General features: G+C 40.9%; 1 protein-coding gene across 4 annotated transcripts in view; it reads left to right on the plus strand.

Annotated features, from left to right (window-relative positions):
• Positions 1-25415, plus strand: part of ITGA7 (integrin subunit alpha 7) — a 103923-nt gene that overhangs the window by 37510 nt on the left and 40998 nt on the right. For all 4 annotated transcript variants that reach the window (XM_072135107.1, XM_072135105.1, XM_072135106.1 and 1 more), the window contains exons 2-3: positions 8115-8242; positions 10262-10341. In XM_072135107.1, coding sequence (XP_071991208.1) covers positions 8115-8242; positions 10262-10341 — 208 coding nt within the window. The remainder of the gene's footprint in view (positions 1-8114; positions 8243-10261; positions 10342-25415) is intronic.

Raw genomic sequence — 25415 nt, forward strand, 5'->3', positions numbered from 1 at the left:
AATGCACTTACATGCACTAGGAAGAAGGAGGTGAACTCCAGCGGACCTGAGCGGGGAAACGACACATGCAGGATATCGGACGCACAATCTTTGTGAATCATGCCAGAGTCCATGATCATCGGACAATGCACAGGGGGGATCGCGACAGGACCGGGTAAGTAAATGTGCTCCATTTTGTCTTAAAAGTGCCTAATTGCCACACTGTCTATCGGAAAGGAATTGTAAATCTGGCCCTATGTGTGCCCTATCTACCTTGCACATTACTGTTTTCCTCCTAGTTCTTGTTCAAGTGTCTATTCTTTTGTTGATACAGATACAAATTGAAGAACTTCTGTTTACACCAGTCCTCCAATGACTTCAGTGTATCTCCAGTCATGTCTCATTGTTTTGAATGGAACAAATAGCGCAGCCGTTTTTATTATCACTTTATTTTTTTCCATTGTTCTGATACTACAACAGAATAAAAGAATGGAAACTGACTGTGCCTTGAACTCAGCCTTTATATTATTAAAGGCTTTGTGCTCCAAAACTGTCCCATTATAGTTCTGCTTTTTCAATTGTAAAAAATAACAATGTTATCTTGTATCCCAGGAAGGTGTGAATGTCTATGAACAAGGTATGTAGTTTGCTTATCTTGGTAAGGGATGCATTGTGGTGTTGTAATACTAAATCTTCCATACATTCAGTGACTCGTAACATTTTTATGCCCGCTCACATGCTTTTATTTTTTTGTGTGTGTCCAGGCTCATAAAGAGAGATTATCTCAGAGAAGTACAGCAATACAACATCTTTAGATTATTAAAGATTACAATAAATAAGGTATATAAAGGGTTTTGACACAATGGGGGTCATTTACTAAGGTCCCGATTCGCATCTTCCCGACGTGTTACCCGAATATTTCGGATTTGTGCCGATTTTCCCCGGGATTTTGGCACACGTGATCGGATTGTGGCGCATCGGCGCCGGCATGCCCGCGATGGAAATCGGGGGCACGGCCGAACGAAAACCCGACGGATTCGGAAAAACCGCCGCATTTTTAAAAAAAAATGTGTCGCGAAAATTGCACTTACCTTCACTCAGCCCAGCTTGGTGTATTCCAGTGCGTTCCGATGCTCTTCAGCGCAGCAGCGCCACCTGGTGGATCGCGGAGGAACTACCTTAATAAATCCGGACCCGAATCCAGCGCAGAGAACGCGTCGCTGGATCGCGAATGGGCCGGGTAAGTAAATCTGCCCCAGTGAATGATTCAATCAATATTACTTGCGGATTACTACTGCCTTTTATATTAGTAGTGTAGTGAATGGGATTTAACCAATTTCCATACATGTTAATTGCATATATATAAACATTTAACCTACAAAAACTTTTAGAAGCTTCATCTAACTATCGTCTGCTTCTGCCTATTGTTGTCTATGGCAATTGTAATGTATGTAAACACTGCTGCCTGGAACTCATGGCGCTGTAAAAGAAATAGTGATAATGATATTGATTAGTATATAAACAAAGATTTTTTACAGATTTACTACATGAGTATCATAAGACTGAAAAGGTTTTTGCTGGGATCACTGCCTAAGGGCATATTTACATGTTATGATTATTTTTACATATCAAGGGGATAAGATATTATCATATGCAGTCACAAAAAAAAAGATTGGAAAAAAAAATATGATTAGCACTTTTGGTTTGTGACATTACATCTGGACAATCAAAAATACCATACTAAAGTTAGTTTACCAATAGGAGGAAGATAAAGAAGACTTTGTGACCACTCTCCAGGTGGAGTGAGAGAAAAGAATCAGTATTATGAGTATACAGGCGGTCCCCTACTTGAGAACACCCGACTTACAGACGACCCCTAGTTACAAACGACCCTCTGGATATTGGTCATTTACTGTACTTTAGCCCCAGGCTACAAACATATGATGTAACGGTTATTAAAGGTGCAATTAAGATTTATTGTTAATCCAACATTTTAAAAATCCAATTGTCACAGAGACCAAAAAAAATTTGTCTGGAGCTACAATTATAAAATATACAGTTCCGATCTTTTACGTAACCTGGGGACTGACTGTTTATCAAACTGTGTGCAAAAAAATTCTGTCCAAATTTGTGCCAAAGTATGAAAAGTATGATTTGCTTCTAGTATGAGTTTAGAACTTTGGAAGGGGAAGCTGCAAACCTCCAATAAAAGGCACCATATATTCAAGCTTGAAGAACATTGTAACATTTGGGATGCGTTCACATGTTGCGTTTGAATTACTTGGGGCACATTTATTATTTGTGTCACAGGGTCCATTTTTGGCGCTTGAATCGTGTGAATTTGTAGACTGTGATTTAAGATTGGGTCCCAAGGGCTAAATAATTTGGGGCAGGGCAAACATGTCAAGAAGACTCTCCACATTCATGAAGGTGTTATAGAACTTATTAAACTTGTTTACGTGGGTCCATGTGTGTAACACAAATTGCCCTAGAAAAAGGTGTCGGAAAACTAGAAGTGCAGGAAAAGTGTATTGATAAACTGAGAGATGAGTTTATTAAAAGTTGTGAGAGTCAAGAAAAAGATAAAATTTGTGATGCCTACAGATAATAAATAGGTTACAGGGTGCACACCAGAAAGAGAAATGGCAGCCCATGTCAAATCAGGCGCAAATAACATAATAAATGCGCTTCATGGTGGTTGTTCACGGTTTCAGTTTAATTCAAAGGCTGCTCATCTCACATTTAGGAACAGCATTCCTACCCCACATATGAAGCCACCCTTGGTGTGCTGCTTTTCCTCTGTTAGGTAGGCAGTAGGGAACAATTGATTATGTAGGTATTTGGATGTACTTGACTATAGAGGCATCTAATTGCTTGGTTTTACCTTTGCAAACATAATCATATGTTTTCTGCAGGGAAGCCCCAGTATTTATGCTGGTTATCTCCATTATGGTGTTCCCTCGCCTATAATCTGTCCGTAGCTTCTTCATGCCATCTGCTGATATCTCTGCCTGTTTTCTTGTAGCAGACAGGCAGGAAGCAGAGGGTGAAATGAATGGCGAGCACAGATGCCACAGTCACCATCATTTACTAATTAACCCCCATGTGACACCCACTGGTGTATTTTAACATTTTCATTACAGCAGGTTAATTACAGAAATTTCCTCTCAAAGAAGCCAATGACTGATCACGGCCTGTGTCCTCCCGGGTGTCTCTCATTACAGCCCTTCTATATTGCTTGTTCCCCTGGTAGTGGTCATGCATCATTCTTTTCTTTGGTCTTCCCTACTCCTTAGTCCTTAGATTTAATTACAGCAGAAATGGTCTGAGCTCAGACTGTAATCATCCATTTTTAGGAATGTTAATATTGCTATGGAATATATCTATGACCTATGATTGAATAATTGACTGATATGACTGCTTACTGAGATTAGGAAACAATTGTGTTATCCCGTGAATTACTTAGGTATATTTTAGACAAGCCCAGTCATTCTGTAAATCACAGACTTTGCAGTGTCCCATTTCACGAACCGAGCACAGTGCCAAGAAGGGGACTCCAAGCATCATATGATGCAAGGTGTCCCTTCTTCCCAGCTGTAATCATGACTAAAGTTTGATGCTGCTGTTTTGCAGGGAAGGCTTTACATTTTTCACTTACCTCTGTCGGACCCCTCGTCACTCTGTCAGAGTAATGGAGCAGACGGCCGTGCATGACTGTTCTGCTCCACAAATTTCTATGGAGCTGATGGAGATCGCTGAGCGGCGTGCTAACTGATCTCTGTCAGCTCCATAGAGATTAGTGTAGCAGAACGCTCATGCGCAGCCTTCTGCTCCATTACTCTGACGGAGCGACTAGGGGTCCGATTGAAGTATGTGGGACCCCAACGCACCCCTCATTTTGGTAATCTGTGGGGCTCTCATCACTAAGACCACCACTGATCAGAAAGTTAGGCCCTATCCCATGGAGAGGGCCTAACTTTTGTTTGTGGGAAAACCCCTTTAAATCAAACAGAAAAGGCAAATATATATATATAAAAATATACGTTCCCCACAGACATTATCCTTAATACATCGGATAGGGTAGAAGCGTCAGAACGCTGCTGACAGTGGAAAAGTGTTAAATAAATCAGTCAGTTACTATGAAGCTCTGCATGTGTGAATGGTATATTTCACTTTTTCCTCTTCAAGAATGATGATGGTTTTATGGTTTTCTTAAAAGTGACAGATAACAGATAATCCTAATCCTGGTTTTATTGCTTCTAAGATTCCTGGTGCAAAGTTGAAAGACTCCACTTCTTTACAAATGACTTATCTGATTGACGCGACAAATGTGTTAATGCTGGGACAAGGCTTTGATGTCTTTTCAATAAATCCTTGATCATTAGTTTTTAGGTAACATTTTTGACACATGGTTGCTGTGATGGATAATGCTGCACAAGGATCAAGATTCCAGCTCCTTCTACCCCTCCTACCATGGAAGCTGATGCTTTATTACAGCTGCACACCGCTGTGCACATCAATCTGTGGCTCCATTAATGAATTTTCCCATCCTCCCCCTTTCCTTCTTTTCCCACCATTCAATGAGACTGGAAATGGATTTCCTCTAATTTGTTCCTCTCTCCTTGCACTTTCATTTTTTTTTTCCTGAAGAGATCTTAGCAAACACTTTAGATGTTTGGCTTTAGCTTTTGGCCGACCTCAGTTTTGGCTGTCAGCTCTCTTGCCTGGACCTCACCATATGTCTGTTGGGTGCGCATATTCTCAAGTGGAAGTGGCTTATGTCTCGGGGAATAAATGAATGGGGCTTCTGAAATTCATGATCTTTGCCAGAATTCTCCAATTTATATATATTAGATGATTGTCAGTTCCCACCAATCCGACAATCATGTAATGTATATAAACAGGTGGGGGGATTTTTTTTTGATGGTCATGTCTGTACTGTTTTTCTTTAAGAACACAATTATAGCTATATTGTGTAGTTGTGTTACAGCAGAACTATAATCCCACTGTAATAAATTGGAGTAGAATTTATGCAAAGCCACTTGAAGATGACACCATTATAAATCCAACATCTCGTGATCTAAGAAAACTAGGATTAAACATGTTTCTTTTAGCTCCTTATACACAGGAAAGGCTGTGATAATGATACCAGCTATTTTCTCCTATGTAAAAGGTTAACATTGTGGCAGGACTTAGTTGTACAGCTGTTGGTAGCTGTCTTCGTGTCAGCATTCCTGCTCTGTGCGTCAGTCCTGGCTCAGTACTGTGGCATCCGTGCCTAACGTGCCCCATGACAATACACAAAGGTGCCCCTGTTTCCTGGAGGTGCCAGCCTTGAGTCACTTGAACAGTAAGTAGTGGTCACTGAAGATTACACATCCACTTACTCATAGTTTTGATGTGATCTTGTTATTATAAGACAGCTACCATAGATGGTTTTGTGGGATTTTTAGTCAAGGACTTCCAGTAATTATGTCCTGACGGCTTTTATTTCAATTATATTATGATGCATATTATGCATATTATGATGCATCTACATATCATGTGCCCAAGTTTCAAGTTTGGAAGTAATGTACAAGGGTGACTTCTATATTCCATTTTTATGCTTCCTTCATCCCTAAATAAATATTTTTTTGATAGAAAGACCATTTTCAGGAACAAGTATATGTTAGGTTTCCCATTATCGACTGCACCCCCTGTACGTACGTCCCTGTGCAAGTGAAGACGGTAGTATTACTTATGTTTTACAAAGTCTTTTGGGCCCATAGCATTGTCTGCTGGTTGCAGGCACCTCTGCTTTGGCACATCTTGTGTGTGTCACTGGGTGTGTGCCCAGCTGGTTATGTGTGGGACGTGTGAGGGACTGATCATTCCACATTACATGGAAGCCGCCCCATTACAAGTTATGTTGAGACTGTATATAGGAAAATGTCTGCTACTCTGCATTGGAATATTTAACTCTTACAATTCTAACTAGGTTTAAAAAAAACTCAAAATAATAATAATAATCTTTATTTATACTGTATAGCGCTAAATTCAGTAGCCCTTTACAATCCATAGTCGTACACATACATTATGTACTTCATTGATAAAACAAGTATGCCATATATACCAGACATCTCTGAATTCAGCATTATGTTGTTTTACTTGAATTCAATGTATAATCTTTATGACTACATATATTTGAAACATGAAAGTACTGTATGTGTCCTGAGCTTCCATACACACATCCATTGACAAGGACTGTTCACAAAGGAAAGGAAATGGCCACAAGTCACATTAAAAGTCCCAGATGTGGCCATTTCCTTTCCTACAATGGGACATCATCACAGTCTTAGGTGGCGTAACAGGGACTCTTTTATCAGGTTCCAGGGCTGCGGCTCCGAGTTGAGGCTTATAGGCTCTCCTAGGGTCCTCCACATACTACAGGGACTATTAGGGTCAGACTCCAAAATCCCACAGTGACCAATGTCCAACCTCATTTGATTCACTCTATCTTTGGGTCATGCTTTACATATTCATAACATGCTACAACACACCCATTCATGTTTATACAAAGTACCTGAGAAGTGACTATCACCTTTACGTACCCCCTCAGGTCTGATACGTATTTTTGTATCTTTACTGCATATGGTCAGTTGTGGAGGACCCAGCATACTAGATGTATGGACACTCTTTTGTCAGCAATTTTATATAACCTCTCATCTTTTGATTTATTAACTGAGTAATTAAAAGTTAAAGAAAATCTCCCATTTGTTTTTATGCATTGTGAACCAAACATACCTTGAGAATGCTGTAGCTACACTGATGCAGAAACATATCTTGTTTAATCCCTGAACCAAGTGGTTCTGCTCAAAAAACTATTATAAAATTCAGGACCTTGAGAAAGCTGCGTGTAGATAGATAAACACATTACATGGAGCTTCCTGAACTGTCCATACAGGACTTAGCTGGATGACTCATACACAGCTGCTGGGGCATGGTGCAGTGATTGATTACTTCTGCCTGTCAGGGACAACACAGTGATGATGTATTGTTTTTGCAGCAAAACCACTCAGCTCAGGGATTAAACAAGATATGTTTCTGCATCAGTGTAGCTACAGCGCTCTCAAGGTATGTTTGGTTCATAATGCATAGAATCAAATGGTAGATTTCCTTAAAGAGAACCTGTCAGGCAGAATAACCCCCTAATCTAAATAGATTTTCATAAACTGGCATTAGAGAGCATTAACTCTATCCCTTCATTGTACCTCTGCGTGCCTGTAAACCTAAGCAATGAGGTTCTAAAGCTGTATGCAAATGACCTGTGAAATGTCCAATGAGTCATTAGCATATTCAAGCTGTCCAGCTTATTCATGAGTGGGAGGCACAGACACACCCCCAGTGCTTGACTGACAGCCTGTGTAACGCTGTGATGGCTGCTACATGTGCTTGCTGGTGGCCACACCCCCTGCAGCCTTTGTGTGTGTATAGGAGAGATACAACAGCTCCAGGCAGCAGCCATGTTATAGCAGAACATGTCAGGTACTTGTGTAGCTGATGTCTGTGTCTCTGTGTATTAGGAGGATGCAGCATGTCAGCAGATACAGCACACACACTAGCCATGCTTTACTATACATTACACACAGACATGAGCAGGGGGAGGAGAGGGGAGGGGTAACAGGGGTGACATCACTGCCTCTGACCATGTGACCATCCTCATTTACATAATAAAGAAATGATGATTTTAGAATGATTAATGTATGAAATTACTAGATAAAGGCTGGGATGGGATCCTTGTGAGCTGCTCCAACAGGTAGTGGTGATAGAATTAGTGACAGAGACCTGATGACAGGTGTCCTTTAAGTATATGTAGTGAAAAGTCATTATTTGCACTATGTATTGTCAGTGAATTGAAAATGTTTCCTATTGTATACCATTACTAGGCTGATATCTAGATATTTCATGTGTTATTCTAGGTTGGGTATATTCTTTTATGGATTGTTCTTTATTGTAGTCAGCATGACTGCTTCATCACATTGTGCTTTCTTTCCTTCATTACATTCGTGTAAAGCAATGAAAAGAATCTGTGCCTTGTGCCAGTTGTCATTGTAAAATAAAGTATTTTATAGCAGGTGTTTTTTATTGTTTTCCAGGCTTTTGGTTGGGGCTCCTCAATCATCAGCATTACCAAACCAGTTTTCAAATAAAACAGGTGGGCTCTATGGATGTCCGCTGACTGCAGAGGCCAAAGAGTGTGAACGAATCGACATTGATGATGGAGGTAAAGTGTTTGAGATGCATTCATTTTAATTTGTAAAATGTATTTGTCTTGACGCATGCCACTGTCAATAAGTATAGCTACCCAGACTGGCCACTCCAAAAGTTCTGTATACATAGATTGATATCTTTATTTATCAATCTGTCTTCAGCTGACAGGAATATTTTTAAAAACTATAACTTGTAACTTTTAAGCAGAAAGGGAATACACTTCAAATGGTTATATCTTTAATATCATATCAAGATTGCTCCTGATTATAACTTTGGATTCATCCTTTTCTGTTGCACCTAGGAATAAATTCCAGGTATAATTTTAAAGGGTGATTCTCTTTTTTCAAATCATCAGAACTGTATTTATAGGTGCCACGATTGATATACTGTAGCTTTCTGAAGTATGCCCTCTTTCTGCTAAAAAGTATAAATAAAGTAAAAAACATAAAAAAAGGTGCATGGAAAGATGCACAAGAAAGGATGCTGTTTTTTTTAGATACTTTTTAGGTATCCAAAACAACCAATTAATGCAAAAAAGTGAAAGGAGGGGAATAATATATTGGCCATTGTGCCACATTTATTTAGGATTTTAGTTTTCAGACTGTTTTACGATTATAGAGGAAAAAGCGCGCATGCTACGTTTTCCTAGTGTTAGAGGGGTGTAACATCTTTATCCTGTGGATGGAAAATAACAAAATAAATGTATGGCTTTAAAGCTGAAAAACTATTAAAAAAATGTTTTTGTCATTTCAGAAATTTTTGTCTGGCTGCAACAAAGCCTTTCCATTAAAAATACATTTTACTAGTAAATGGTTTAAAATTTTGAGATTCCACCTGTCTGTTTTAGAGTAACTAGATGCTTTATAGGAGCTGCTAGTGACTGGAGGGGCGAACATATTTTAGGGATATTTTTAATGTTTTTTTTTTTTAAATGTTATACAACTTTAAGTATTTTTACTTAATTTTTTTATTTTTACATGCTGTTTCTCTAAGGCAAGAATAACCCCTAGGGAGCTTTAATTTTCCAATTTCTTTACCGTTTTCCCACTGTAACTGGGTTAGCTCTGGAGTACAGTGCACAGCTACAGTGAAGACCCACACTTTATAAGCTGGGTGTTTTATCACATGTTCACTATGATTAACATAGGCAGGGGACATGCTGCTGCTGCTTCTATTCTCTGCACAGTTCTGTGTATGAAGAATCTGAAAAAGACAGAAGCGAGAAATACCAGCCTGCAGTAGGGGACCTGACACTCGGGTACTTGATTGCTTGGGAAACCTCTGTAAATACATAGCAACCCAGACCATGCACCATAAATATACAATGGGCAGTCCTGAACCATTCAACTAAGTAAAAAAGTAGAAGTACTAGTCAAAACTGATCTGATGTAGTTGAAATAACTACATTCACAATATTCACCATCCCCAACTCACATCATTCTTTCATAGATGTATTCCCACTGATTCTGGGACAGTTGGAATTATTCCTGTAATCCCAACTATTGCCAGAAATCAATTTAAATATTTTCAGATCTCTGGACAAAAACAGACATCTGATAGTAGAGAGCCAAATGAGTGCAATATCTGGGTAGTTTCAGTACCCAATATGCTATTTAGACTCTCTACTATCACATGGACGGCCCTGGATTGGACCCTGGTGCTGCCCGTTTGACAATAGAGATCATAAAATAATGACAGTTGTTACTTGGGAACAGTGGTGGCTAGGGAGAAAATTCCAACAACTCCAGAATTATTGGGGGATGTCTATTACAGGATGCTTAGAGTTGCTGATGGATGCTAAGACACTTTAGGTAGTCTTCCCCTGTTTGTCATTTCTAGCTTCTACAAAATTTAACTCCATACAAAAGTAGTTTGGTGCAGCTGAGACGTCTGTAAACAGAATGATATTGTAACATGTTACTTGCCATCTGTTCTTACATAGGGAAAACTAGCAATATATATAGCTATCATTTCTGAACATTTTCAGTGTAGTACATTTCTTCAACTTTGAACTTTTTTTTATCTCTACTAGTGGATCGGAATCGTGAGAGTAAAGAAAATCAGTGGCTTGGTGTCACAGTAAAAAGCCAAGGTCCTGGGGGGAAGATTGTGGTGAGTTGCTTTTGCTGTTGTTTTTTATATATATTATTTAACATTAGATCTCTATGAAGAGTGGATAGAAAAAAGGTTACATACACCTGTTATTTGGCATGTTTTTGTGATATAATAAAGAAGAGAACTTTTTTTTTTCCGAAATTTAATAGACATAATAGTATGTCACATTGTTGTTATACATGAAGAGTCCTCTTCTTACATACTGGGTGTTTGCTGCATTATTTTTTTTTTAATGACCAGAAAATTCTACTAGAACAACTTAAGGAACTTAAAGGAAATCTGCCATCAAAATCCAGCATGATAAACCAGGGACACTTAATCATAGATCCAGGCACTGTGACTGTGGTAATCTTCTTATATTTGTTATCCATGGCCGCTTTCCTTCTAAAATCAACTTATAAAATTATACTAATGAGCCTGACTGCCTGATGTAATCTCACTGCAGTAGAGGAAGTTACAGCAAGCAGGAGGAGGGGGAATCTGCAGCACGGATGCACTCTGGTAACGCCCCCAGGAGCCCTTCAGGCTCATTAGTATAATTTAAAAGTTGATTTTAGAAGGAAATACACAGTGGATAACAAGTCAAAGAAGATTACCACAGTCACAGTGTCCATGGTTTATCATGATAGATTTTCATGGTAGGTTTCCTTTAATTTGAAACAAAGATGGATGGTTCTGTCTATCGCTGGTGCCACAAATAACAAATGCTTATGCCTGAATATGGATTGCTGCTTCCTGTCTTTAATTTATAAAGTATACATTAATATATACTTATACATAATTATGTATTGATTATGTTAGAATACTGTACTCATAGATATATTTATGACTTCCCATTGCATTTCTTACAATAGTAATGATATAATTTAATGTTCTTCTTACTCTGCATTTTTGGTTTAATGATCATTTCATTTTTTTTTCTTATTCTACGTCTGTAACTTCTGTGCTTCTGCCACTTTTTCCACTGCATCTTCCCTTGTATTGGCAGCCAGACAATGCTGTTTATTTTGGTTGCCCTGGGATACGACACAGCTCGCACATGCTTGCTGTTGTTTCCCAGGACAAAGAAAATAAACTGCTCTGCTTATACTTTTGTAGTGATGCCAAATAAACCACAGCAGAAAGCCAAGCAAAGAAGTATAATCTGTAGAGGTTGCTTTTAACCAGAAAAATTAAAACGGAGAAGCAACCTACTATATTTTTGTTACTTACCATATGCTGGCAGATTATATATATCTTTATGATCATTATTACACATACATACCTATGGCTTTACAAAGAGACATGCTTTGTGATAAAATAATTAAAAGGGGTTGGCCATTTTGCTTCGTGTTTTTGTAATCTGTGTAAAAGTGTGAGGGGCTGGATATTAGGTAATTTACCAATATACATAAAATGGCCACAGATGGAGGGTCATGTGATCTCTATCTGTCCATGAACAACCCCCCTGACAGGACATTATTATAGTATTCATGAATATAAACTCAAGGTCCAGGCAGGGTGATTGTTGATGGACAGTTAGGCCCGTTCCACACTTGCGAGTGTGATGCGATAAACTCACATCACACTCATAACGCATGCTGCCTGGATTGCACGGCCCGAACGCGGTGAACCGGAACTGAACTCAGCATGTCAGTTCAGTCCCGGTTCGCAGCGTTCGGGTCGTATCACACTCGCAAGTGCGGAACGGGCCTTAGAGATGACATGACCATTTTATGGTCAGGTTTGACTGATGAGTTAAAAGACAGTAGACTTTACTTTACATATCATGTATATTGGTAAATTACCTAATATCAAGTCCCCTCACACTTACAGACACATGACAAAAATCATGAGATAAAAGACTGGAGGATTTAATTTACAAATAAATTAAGCAGCGCAGAACTTTTAATATGTATATTGGTACATTGCCAAATATTCTGCCCCCCTCACTTACATACACATTACAAAAACATGAGGTAAAGTGGTCAACCCCTTTAAGGCATGCAGAAAATAGGCCATTTTTTAGATGTATTTTTCTTGTCTATACTATAATGTATCATACATTTGCACTCCACCTGTTGCTGTGCTGGGTGACGTGTGTATGAGCACTATGTCTGTGTTCGCATGTGGCTTTTTCATGGTGGTTTTGCAGCTGTTATAGTATACCACAGAGGTCAGGGACTTACAATTAGGTAAACATAGGTATTATATGACTTACCACTGTGGTTCTGAGGTTTTGTTACTACAGATCACATCATGATCTAATAAATGGCAAGAACATATCTTGTTCACTGATATATAGTCACTAATAAACACCTTACATGATGTTTTTATACTTATTTGGCAGCGTCCATGGTGAGGATCTATTTTTCCAGATTGATGTGACTATACCTACATGAAAGCAGTAGTGCTCATGGTGTAGAGTAGTGAGTCAGAGTAAGGGGTGTTAGGGCCCTCGGCTGCTGACATGAGTCAGATCTACCGTTAACACGGACATTCCATCCCAGAGCTGCATTCCGGGAGGGAGCCGACAGCCTACATTTACAAGGCCAGTTATATGGGAATGGATGGCACTTACAGTAATGAGGCCTATAACAAACCGTACTGCGAAAGGCAAAATGATCTATTATAAATCTGCCCGCTTCCAATGAGCTCCTCGCGTGTTAAGCTGCAATACAGGGATGATTTATCTCATCTTTGGACACATACCAGAGTATAACTAATAGTTCTTAATAATCTTCTCTAACCAGTGACTGGTACCTAACAGCACCAAGTCCAGCTTCTGCAATGGGCTGTATAATGTATCAGAATTACCCTGTCAGATACTTGGAACCATTCTCACACTTTGTTAGGATAATATAGTTCAGCGGCAGAGGAAAGATTGTCAGGGTGTGATGGTGTATATAAAATCTATGCATGTCACATACATACCCTTCCGTCTCCTGGGGAACAATGTATATACATAATGCTTACACTGCAGAGCGAACGCTAAGATGGAAAGTGTTGGGATTCAGGTTGCCCTGGAGATGCTATGACCTTTGCATTGTCAGCACAGCAGGAAAGGGTTGGATGCCGCTTGAATTTTTATCTACTGAAAATATTGTCTATCTGTCCGCATAGTGACCTAGGGGGCAGTATAGATCACTCCACCTCCATTTACTCTAGTTGATTTGCAATATTTTGCTAGACTATAGAGTTAAAAACTCACAAGATAAATGATAAGCAGCTACTTTTACTGGATTATCTGTGATAATTACTTTAAAAAATGATCAAGCAACATGTTCCATGTTATATCTTCATCTACAATATTTAAATTTAAAGGGCATGTACCCATAGTATATATTGCTGAAAAGGGCAACTCTTGCTCTTAAAGGGGTTTGCCCATGAAAGAAAATTCTCAAATTCCAATCCTTTAGTGATGTTTACACAATACACAAAAGATCATTTTAAACCCCGTACTTTACAATTTTACTCAGGTTTATTGCTATTTTTGGCCCCTATCACTCAGTGATGGTCAGTGGGTGGGGACTCTCTAAGCAGACACATTGGGGGTCATTTACTAAGGGCCCGAATCACGTTTTACCGGCGGGTTACCCGAATATTTACGCCGATTTTCCCTGTATTGCCCCGGGTTTTTGGCGCACGCGATCGGATTGTGTTGCAGGACACGCACTTACCTTCACCTAGTATAGGATTGTGAACTCCGGCGGGCCTCGGGGAAACTTCAGCGCAGCAGCGACACCTGGTGGACGTCGGAGGAACTGCCTTAGTGAATCGGCGGAACACCTGAATTCACCGCAGAGAACGCGCCGCTGGATCGCGAATGGACCGGGTAAGTAAATCTGCCCCATTTTGATTCCTCTAGTGTTATGAGATACAGTGAGCTGACAATGTGATTAGGTTATCAGGGTACAAGATTTACATAAACTTTCATTTACCTTCTGTACACAGCAGTATCTGACACATAGAAAGAGAGAGATGAGACAGATCGTAATGAGATGATGAGATCCATTAATTGCATATTACACACAATGAAAATCTTAGCTCTGCTACATCTCTGCTGTGCCACAACACACTATCAGATCTGATGTGCCTTCCTTCCCCTTCGCACAGATAAAGAACTTACCTACCTGTAGCTTGTAGCTCTCCTCACACTATGTTGTGTTTGGGTCAGAAACCAGGGGCTACTGAAATTGTGTACAGCAGGGCTGATAGAGACAAGTTGGAATTATATCTGTGAAATGCTTTATTTCTGTTAATAACAGTGAATAAGAGAATGTTATTTTTTTATACTGAGTATATTTAACCCCTTAGCGCTCCGCGCCGTAGCTGTACTGCGCAGCTTCCGACGATTAGCGCTCAGCGCAGTACAGCTACGGCGCGAGCGCATAGGATTTTAGAATTGTCACCACGTCTCGCGACGTGGTGACATCGGGACGAGATTTGGGTGACAGAGGCAGGAGGAGTTCCTGTCTCCGTCACCCGACCAATCAAATCGGTCCCGCCCGCCGATCGCCGTGATTGGCCAGTCAAACCTGACTGGCCAATTACAGCGATTTTGGGCTAAAAAACGTGGTTTTAGCCCCTTCCTCTTCCTCCAGCGGCACCATTTTGGTTTGGTATCGCTGGAGAGAGGAGAGAGCGTTACTGTGTGCACCAAAATACACTTTTACACTATAAATAGTGTTCTGATCCTTATCTGATCCCTATTGTTCCCTACAAATTCCCATCCCTATCTGTTTTTTCCTGTGTCCTGTGTGTTCCCTGTGTGATCGCCTTGTGTGATCCCACGTGTCTTCCGTTTTTCCCTGTCTGTCCCTTCTGAACCCAAACGCACTTTTCAGTGCGCTGTGTTAGCGTTGTTCTGCACTGGACGCACTTTTCAGTGCGCCGTGTGAATAGCGCTGCACAGAATCTTTAGCAATCTTAGCGGTAGTTAGTTTGTCTTAGGGCAAGCTAGGTGCATTTGTAGCGCCTTTTTGCGGCTGGTCCGTGTGGTTTGGTGTGCATTATCTTTTTTTTTGTGTGCTATCTGTGCGGCTTGTCCGTGTAGTTTAGTGCGCATTATTTTTTTTGTGTGCTATCTGTGCGGCTTCTCCGTGTAGTTTAGTGCGCATTATTTTTTTTTGTGTGCTATCTGCGCGGCTTGTCCGTGTAGTTTAGTGCGCATTATTTTTGGTGTGCCATCTGTGCGGCTGGTCCGTGTGGTTTGGTGTGCATTATCTTTTTTTTTTTTGTGTGCTATCTGTGCGGCTTGTCCGTGTAGTTTAGTGCGCATTATTTTTTGTGTGCTATCTGTGCGGCTTGTCCGTGTAGTTTAGTGCGCATTATTTTTGGTGTGTGCCATCTGTGCGGCTTGTCCGTGTAGTTTGGTGCGCATTATCTTTTTTTTTTTTGTGTGCCATCTGTGCGGCTTGTCCGTGTAGTTTAGTGCACATTATTTTTTGTGTGTGCCATCTGTGCGGCTTGTCCGTGTGGTTTAGTGCACATTATTTTTTGTGTGTGCCATCTGTGCGGCTTGTCCGTGTAGTTTGGTGTGCATTATCTTTTTTTTTTTTGTGTGCTATCTGTGCGGCTTGTCCGTGTAGTTTAGTGCACATTATTTTTTGTGTGTGCCATCTGTGCGGCTTGTCCGTGTAGTTTGGTGTGCATTATATTTTTTTTTTTGTGTGCCTGCTAGACGGTTTATCCGTGTAGTTTGGTGCACATTATCTAATTTTTCTAGTTCTCTATTTTTTTTGTGTGCAATGTCTCAGAAGACGTACACCGTGTTGGAGGCATATAACATGCTTGCCTCTGACACCGAGTCAGCTAGTGGGGATGATGGTCCCTTTTACCTATCATCATCCTCCTGCTCATCTTCCAGTGACCTGGAAGGACCCCCAAGAAGGCGCCGTAGGGTTCCAGGGACTTCTGCAGGAGAAGTGCCTGGGACTTCTGCAGGAGAAGTGCCTGGGACTTCTGCAGGAGAAGTGCCTGGGACTTCTGCAGGAGAAGTTTCTGGGACTTCTGCAGGAGAAGCGTCTGGGGCTTCCACTGACCCCACATGGGTAGCCCCAGATAATTATACCCCTCAGGTCCCTGACTTTTTGGGCCATCCTGGAATTAACTTTGACACGACAGGGCTCAGAGCTGTGGACTTTTTTAAGTTTTTTTTTGATGAGGAGCTGTTGAATTTAATTGTAGTCCAGACCAATCTCTATGCTGCACAACATATTGCCCAAAACCCCACGTCCTTTTATGCACAACCCTACAGGTGGACCCCTGTCACTGCAGCAGAGATGCACAAGTATTGGGGCATAATACTCCTTATGGGGATAGTAAAGAAGCCTTCAATCAGGGACTACTGGAGCACAGACATTCTGTACCACACCCCCATGTTCCGCATGGCAATGAGCAGGATGCGCTTTGAAGCCATCCATAAGTTTTTGCACTACACTGACAACACACAGTGCCCACCCAGAGGTGACCCCAGTTATGATCGGTTATTTAAGGTCAGGCCCATATTAGATCATTTTAGTGCCAAGTTTGCCCAGGCATATACCCCCGCAAAACATGTAAGCATAGACGAGTCCCTAGTACAATTCAAAGGGAGACTTCACTTCCGCCAGTACCTGCCCAATAAGAGGGCAAGGTATGGTGTGAAGATGTATAAGCTGTGCGAAAGTTCATCAGGGTACACATACAAGTTCAGGATATATGAAGGGAAGGACTCCACTATAGTGCCCCCAGAATGCCCCCCCTTCCTGGGTGTTACAGGGAAGATAGTGTGGGATTTAGTGCACCCACTGCTGGACCAGGGCTACCACCTCTACCTGGACAATTTCTACACCAGCACCACCCTGTTCAAGTACCTCACTTCCAGAAATACTGCGGCATGCGGCACTGTACGCAGAAATCAGAGAGGTCTCCCTAAGTCGCTGCTTGGGCAAAAACTTAAAAGGCACGAAAGCAGGGCACTATGCAGCGACTCTGTATTGTGTGTTAAGTACAAGGACAAGAGAGAAGTCCTTGTATTAACCACAATACATGAGCACACCACCACCCCTGTCCCAGTACGAGGTGCCAGTACAGAAACCCCCAAGCCAGACTGTATTTTAGATTATAACAAATACATGGGAGGGGTGGACTTGTCTGACCAGGTGCTTCAGCCGTACAATGCCATGCGGAAGTCGAGGGTGTGGTACAAGAAGCTGGCCGTGCACATGATGCAGATGGCATTGTATAATGCTTATGTGCTGCATCGATATGCCGGCCAGAGGGGAACTTTCCTGGAATTTCAAGAGGTGGTAATAAAGTACTTTCTTTTTGGAGACCAGGAAGGGGGGAGTGCTAGCACATCTGGAAGTGAGGCCCCAACACGTATTGTACCAGGGCAGCACTTTCCAGGAGTAGTTCCCCAAACAGCCAGCAAGGGAAGGACACAGAAGAGGTGCAGGGTGTGCTCCAAAAATGGCATTCGGAAGGACACCATTCATCACTGTGAGACATGCCCAGAAAAACCAGGGTTATGTATGAAAGATTGCTTCCGAATTTATCATACATCCCTGGATTTTTAGAGTACTCTGTTGCTACCCTGACGCACAGCTTATACATCATGCCACATGCCGCACCTTCCCTTCTAAGCCCTGCCATGTGCCCAGCCTGTAGATTACTGTCCCGTATGCTTTACCCGGGAAAACATGCATCATGATTTTTAGGGTGTTTGTCTCCCATGGCAGCAGCTGGGCACAAAATGACATAATAGATATTTTTTACTATGCACTATCCATTATGCACTTTTTCAGGGGTCCACCTGTGGGGTTAAAATGCTAACTATACCCCTAGATTAATTCATGGAAGGGTGTAGTTTCCAAAATAGGGTCAGTTCTTAGGGATTTCTACTGTACTGGCCCCTATTGGCATCTACAAATCTTTCATGATGCCAAAAAGAAAAAAAAAATGTACAATGTCTGTGCTCCAACAAGTTATTCCCTTTTGAGCCCTACCGTGTCTCCATCCTACAGATTATTGCCTCCTATGGGGTATTGCCCTAACCGGGGTAACCCGCAGAATGATTTTTGATGTGTTTTTCCCCAGTGGCATGAGTTGGGCAAAATACTTTTGTCACTTCAATGGCATATTTGATAAATTGCAATACAATTGTTTCTCTGCACTACTCACTTTGTATTAAATTTTAGCCAGCACCTTAGGGGTTAAAATGCTCATACAAGCCTACATACATTCTTTGAGGGGTGCCCTTTCCAAAATGGGTTCACTACTTGGGGGTTTCTATTGTACTGGTACCTCGGGGGTACCCCCCATTACCAATCTAGTGAAAACGAAGCTTGAAAACCAAAATTGTGCTTCTTTCTTCCTGACCCCTGCCGTGTGCCCAGCCTGTAAATTATTGGCACATGTGTGGTATTGCTGTATTTGGGACAACCCGCAGAATGATTTTTGGGGTGTTTGTCTAAAGTGGCATGGGTTGGGCACAGTACACGAGGCACTAAAATGACATTTTTGAGATAAAAACACAATTTTTACTCTGCACCCTTTACTTTGCATTCAATTTTGGCCAGCGTGTTGGGGGTTAAAATGCTCATACAAGCCTACATACATTCTTTGAGGGGTGCCCTTTCCAAAATGGGTTCACTACTTGGGGGTTTCTATTGTACTGGTACCTCAGGGGTACCCCCCATTACCAATCTAGTGAAAACGAAGCTTGAAAACCAAAATTGTGCTTCTTTCTTCCTGACCCCTGCCGTGTGCCCAGCCTGTAAATTATTGGCACATGTGTGGTATTGCTGTATTTGGGACAACCCGCAGAATGATTTTTGGGGTGTTTGTCTAAAGTGGCATGGGTTGGGCACAGTACACGAGGCACTAAAATGACATTTTTGAGATAAAAACACAATTTTTACTCTGCACCCTTTACTTTGCATTCAATTTTGGCCAGCGTGTTGGGGGTTAAAATGCTCATACAAGCCTACATACATTCTTTGAGGGGTGCCCTTTCCAAAATGGGTTCACTACTTGGGGGTTTCTATTGTACTGGTACCTCAGGGGTACCCCCCATTACCAATCTAGTGAAAACAAAGCTTGAAAACCAAAATTGTGCTTCTTTCTTCCTGACCCCTGCCGTGTGCCCAGCCTGTAAATTATTGGCACATGTGTGGTATTTCCGTACTCGGGACAACCCGCAGAATGATTTTTGGGGTGTTTGTCTAAAGTGGCATGGGTTGGGCACAGTATATGAGGCACTAAAATGACATTTTTGAGATAAAAACGCAATTTTTACTCTGCACCATTTACTCTGCATTCAATTTTGACCAGCGTGTCGGGGGTTAAAATGCTCACCACAACCACCGATAAATTCTTTGAGGGGTCTAGTTTCCGTAATGGTATCATTTATTGGGGGTTTCTATTGCACTGGCACCTCACGGGCCCTGCCAACATGACATGGCACTCCAAATCCAAACATGTGAAAACGGAGCTGGAAAATCAAAATTTCACTCCTTCCGTTCTCATCCCTTCTGTGTGCCCAGCCTGTAAATTATTGGCACATGTGTGGTATTGCCGTACTCGGGACAACCCGCAGAATGATTTTTGGGGTGTTTGTCTGAAGTGGCATGGGTTGGGCACAGTATATGAGGCACTAAAATGACATTTTTGAGATAAAAACGCAATTTTTACTCTGCACCATTTACTTTGCATTAAATTTTGACCAGTGTGTCGGGGGTTAAAATGCTCACCACAACCACCGATAAATTCTTTGAGGGGTCTAGTTTCCGTAATGGTATCATTTATTGGGGGTTTCTATTGCACTGGCACCTCACAGGCCCTGCCAACATGACATGGCACTCTAAATCCAAACGTGTGAAAACGGAGCTGGAAAATCAAAATTTCACTCCTTCCGTTCTCATCCCTACTGTGTGCCCAGTCTGTAAATTATTGGCACATGTGTGGTATTGCTGTACTCGGGACAACCCGCAGAATGATTTTTGGGGTGTTTGTCTAAAGTGGCATGGGTTGGGCACAGTATATGAGGCACTAAAATGACATTTTTGAGATAAAAACGCAATTTTTACTCTGCACCATTTACTCTGCATTCAATTTTGACCAGCGTGTCGGGGGTTAAAATGCTCACCACAACCACCGATAAATTCTTTGAGGGGTCTAGTTTCCGTAATGGTATCATTTATTGGGGGTTTCTATTGCACTGGCACCTCACAGGCCCTGCCAACATGACATGGCACTCCAAATCCAAACGTGTGAAAACGGAGCTGGAAAATCAAAATTTCACTCCTTCCGTTCTCATCCCTTCTGTGTGCCCAGCCTGTAAATTATTGGCACATGTGTGGTATTGCCGTACTCGGGACAACCCGCAGAATGATTTTTGGGGTGTTTGTCTGAAGTGGCATGGGTTGGGCACAGTATATGAGGCACTAAAATGACATTTTTGAGATAAAAACGCAATTTTTACTCTGCACCATTTACTTTGCATTAAATTTTGACCAGTGTGTCGGGGGTTAAAATGCTCACCACAACCACCGATAAATTCTTTGAGGGGTCTAGTTTCCGTAATGGTATCATTTATTGGGGGTTTCTATTGCACTGGCACCTCACAGGCCCTGCCAACATGACATGGCACTCTAAATCCAAACGTGTGAAAACGGAGCTGGAAAATCAAAATTTCACTCCTTCCGTTCTCATCCCTACTGTGTGCCCAGTCTGTAAATTATTGGCACATGTGTGGTATTGCTGTACTCGGGACAACCCGCAGAATGATTTTTGGGGTGTTTGTCTAAAGTGGCATGGGTTGGGCACAGTATATGAGGCACTAAAATGACATTTTTGAGATAAAAACGCAATTTTTACTCTGCACCATTTACTCTGCATTCAATTTTGACCAGCGTGTCGGGGGTTAAAATGCTCACCACAACCACCGATAAATTCTTTGAGGGGTCTAGTTTCCGTAATGGTATCATTTATTGGGGGTTTCTATTGCACTGGCACCTCACAGGCCCTGCCAACATGACATGGCACTCTAAATCCAAACGTGTGAAAACGGAGCTGGAAAATCAAAATTTCACTCCTTACGTTCTCATCCCTACTGTGTGCCCAGTCTGTAAATTATTGGCACATGTGTGGTATTGCTGTACTCGGGACAACCCGCAGAATGATTTTTGGGGTGTTTGTCTAAAGTGGCATGGGTTGGGCACAGTATATGAGGCACTAAAATGACATTTTTGAGATAAAAACGCAATTTTTACTCTGCACCATTTACTCTGCATTCAATTTTGACCAGCGTGTCGGGGGTTAAAATGCTCACCACAACCACCGATAAATTCTTTGAGGGGTCTAGTTTCCGTAATGGTATCATTTATTGGGGGTTTCTATTGCACTGGCACCTCACAGGCCCTGCCAACATGACATGGCACTCCAAATCCAAACGTGTGAAAACGGAGCTGGAAAATCAAAATTTCACTCCTTCCGTTCTCATCCCTTCTGTGTGCCCAGCCTGTAAATTATTGGCACATGTGTGGTATTGCCGTACTCGGGACAACCCGCAGAATGATTTTTGGGGTGTTTGTCTGAAGTGGCATGGGTTGGGCACAGTATATGAGGCACTAAAATGACATTTTTGAGGTAAAAACGCAATTTTTACTCTGCACCATTTACTTTGCATTAAATTTTGACCAGCGTGTCGGGGGTTAAAATGCTCACCACAACCACCGATAAATTCTTTGAGGGGTCTAGTTTCCGTAATGGTATCATTTATTGGGGGTTTCTATTGCACTGGCACCTCACGGGCCCTGCCAACATGACATGGCACTCCAAATCCAAACGTGTGAAAACGGAGCTGGAAAATCAAAATTTCACTCCTTCCGTTCTCATCCCTTCTGTGTGCCCAGCCTGTAAATTATTGGCACATGTGTGGTATTGCCGTACTCGGGACAACCCGCAGAATGATTTTTGGGGTGTTTGTCTAAAGTGGCATGGGTTGGGCACAGTATATGAGGCACTAAAATGACATTTTTGAGATAAAAACGCAATTTTTACTCTGCACCATTTACTTTGCATTAAATTTTGACCAGCGTGTCGGGGGTTAAAATGCTCACCACAACCACCGATAAATTCTTTGAGGGGTCTAGTTTCCGAAATGGTGACATTTTGGGGGGTTTTCTATTGTACTTTTACTTCAGGGGCTCTTCAATTACACTGTGGCACCACAAAATATTTGCAGCCAAATTGGCTTTCCAAATTCCCAGTATCGCTAACTCTGTTCTGGACATCGCTGTGCGGGGAAACAGCAGCTGACATCCACATGTCTGGTATCGCCGTACTCGGAAGAAGCAGGGCAAGAAATTAGGAATATATATTTACCTCAAATTCCTTCTGAATGTATCCATTTTAGGGCTAAATTGGAAAGATTGAAATCCAAAATTGAAATTTCAAAATTTCCACTCCATTTTCATATGCTTCCGGAAAAATAATTAAAGGGTTAACAGACTTCTTAAATGCTGATTTGAATAGGTTGAGATGTTAGGTTCATAAAATGGTGTTACTTGTGGGGGTATATAGTACATAAGCCTTTATAGAGCACTTCCAAACTGAATTGATCACCAAAAAGTTCGCATTTTTCAAATTTCAAGAAAATCTGAGAAGTTGCTACTAAAACTTCAAACCTTCTCACATCCATAAAAAAAATGGAAACTTAAAACAAATAATGGATATAAAAAGAAGACCAATGGCAAAAGGTTTCTATCAAAAAAAATTTGTGGTATCACTTTTTGTCTAAAAAGTATAACATTTGAAACTTTGAAAATAGTCATTTTTTTCAAATTTTTCCTAAATTTTTGAATTTTTACCCCCCAAAAAAGGAACGGATCACCGAAATGACACTACTAACATAAACTACAATGTCTCACGAGAAAACAATCTCAAAATCACAGAGATATCTTAAAGCGTTGAAAAGTTATTACCACAGGAAGAGACACTGGTCAAATTTAAAAAAAAAGTTGCGAGCCTTAACCTGCAAACAGGCTGCGTCCTTAAGGGGTTAAGAAACTTGTCTTCGTAGGAATACCCCTTTAAGGACACTGCTTCACAATGTATTACATGGTGGCAAATCATGTAAATGAGTTGCATGTAATTCTACGTGTCTCCTCCAGTGTTTACTGCAGTCAAACATGTGTCTGTTTCACAGCTTCACGTGGTAATCAATTTAAAATGCTATTTCCATTTGTAATTTTTTCTAAATCTTTTTTGGTCTCTTTGGATGGAGAGAGGGAAGATTGAGGGTTAGCTGAATGGGAGTGAAGAAAAAATAAGTGCTGATGTAGATAATAGTCAATGGAGTTCTTTACAGGAGGTCCCCTAATTAAGAACATCTAACTTGCATACGACCCCTAGTTAAAGACTGACCCACTGTGACCTCTGGTGAAGCTCTCTGGATGCTTTACTATACTACCAGGCTGCAATAATCAGCTGTAAGGTGTCTGTTATGAAGCTTTATTGATAATTATTGGTCCAATTACGGCAAAAAATTTTAAAACTATAATTGTCACAGGGGCCACATTTTTTTTGTCTATATCTACAATTATAAAATATACAGTTTCGACTTACATACAAATTCAACTTAAGAACAAACCTATGTAATCTATCTTGTAAGTAACCCAGGGACTGCCTGTGTTTACTTCATTGCTATGCAGTACTGCTCTATAATGTTCTTCATGCTGCTTCTTAGTAAAGTGAAAAAATATTGTGAAGCCGAATTTAGTGTTTTCGTTATGTACTATCGATGCGAGATATAGCAGCTACAAAATAGAATCTACCGCAGGGAAAAATGCTAAATTTATTTGTAATCAATGTAAAATGCTATTTCCATTTGTAATCTTTCCTGAATCTTTCTTGGTCAACTTAAATGGATTTTCAGCTCACAAAAAATGTTAAAGTGATCTTGACCGTAGAGGTCTATAGGGAGGGAAGATGGAGGGTTACCTGAATGGGGGTGAAGAAAAGATACATGTTGATATAGATAATAGTCAATGGAGTGCTTTATTTACATCAATTCTTTGCAGTACTGCTCTATAATGTCCTTCATGCTGCCTCTAAATGAGTGAGAAAATATTGTGAAGCAGAATTTTATGTTTTCAGTATATGCTGTCTCTGGAAGCTATTCTAGCAGCTACCGTATTTTTCGGACCATAAGTCCAGTGCGCCTTATATATATATGAGCCGTACTTACAGACAACAGCTGCCTTGAACTGTGCACAGGTCTGCCACCTGCTGGTCATTCATCCTTCTAATCAGGTGTGCCTTATAATCCAGTGCACCTTATATATGAACCTAGACGTTCTAGTAGGCATTTCTTGATGGTGCGCCTTATAATCCGGTGCGCTTTATAGTCCAAAAAATACTTTACGTAATAAATCCTGTTAAAAATGTTATAAAAAGGGTATATTATATTAAAAAAATGTAAATTTCAACTCAAATAGCTGATTGTCCTAAATAGTCATTCTTAAGTATTTTTATCGTGGGCTGAAAGCATATGAATACCAATGTGTTTTTATGTCATATGTAGATAAGCCATCAGAAGAATATCCAGTGCTCATCACCTGCTCACCTGATCATATTGTATAAGCAATTTGTATTGTATGGCATTGCTTTATTCCTGTTTTACTAAGCAGCTTCTTTATTATACCACCTTCAATGGGGCCAAATCCATCACAAGTGAGAAAAGATGAGGATGCTACTGAGAGGCTATAAATGTCATTATTCTCAGGAGCAGCCTCATTAATCTTTGTTCTTTCCGTAAGTCACTGATGTGTTATTACTAAGAATTCCAGAGCTAAAGTTAAATTAATGAATGTAAACAAGAACCCTCCGCACTGCTGAAATAAGAAGGAAGGAGCTGCCGTTTCTTATTGTATAAACATCTGAACATTTTATTGCGGGGTTTTATTATTTATAGAAGGGAGGAGAAGCCAAGCGAGCCTGAGAGCTAATACACATATTTCCATTCTCATCCGTCAAGTAGTTTTTCTCCATGTGCAGTCATAACCCAGTCCGGCCCTGTGATATTTTTAGATTGACCAACTGTA

The sequence above is a fragment of the Engystomops pustulosus genome, chromosome 2 (assembly GCF_040894005.1).
Source record: "Engystomops pustulosus chromosome 2, aEngPut4.maternal, whole genome shotgun sequence".
NCBI lineage: Eukaryota > Metazoa > Chordata > Amphibia > Anura > Leptodactylidae > Engystomops > Engystomops pustulosus.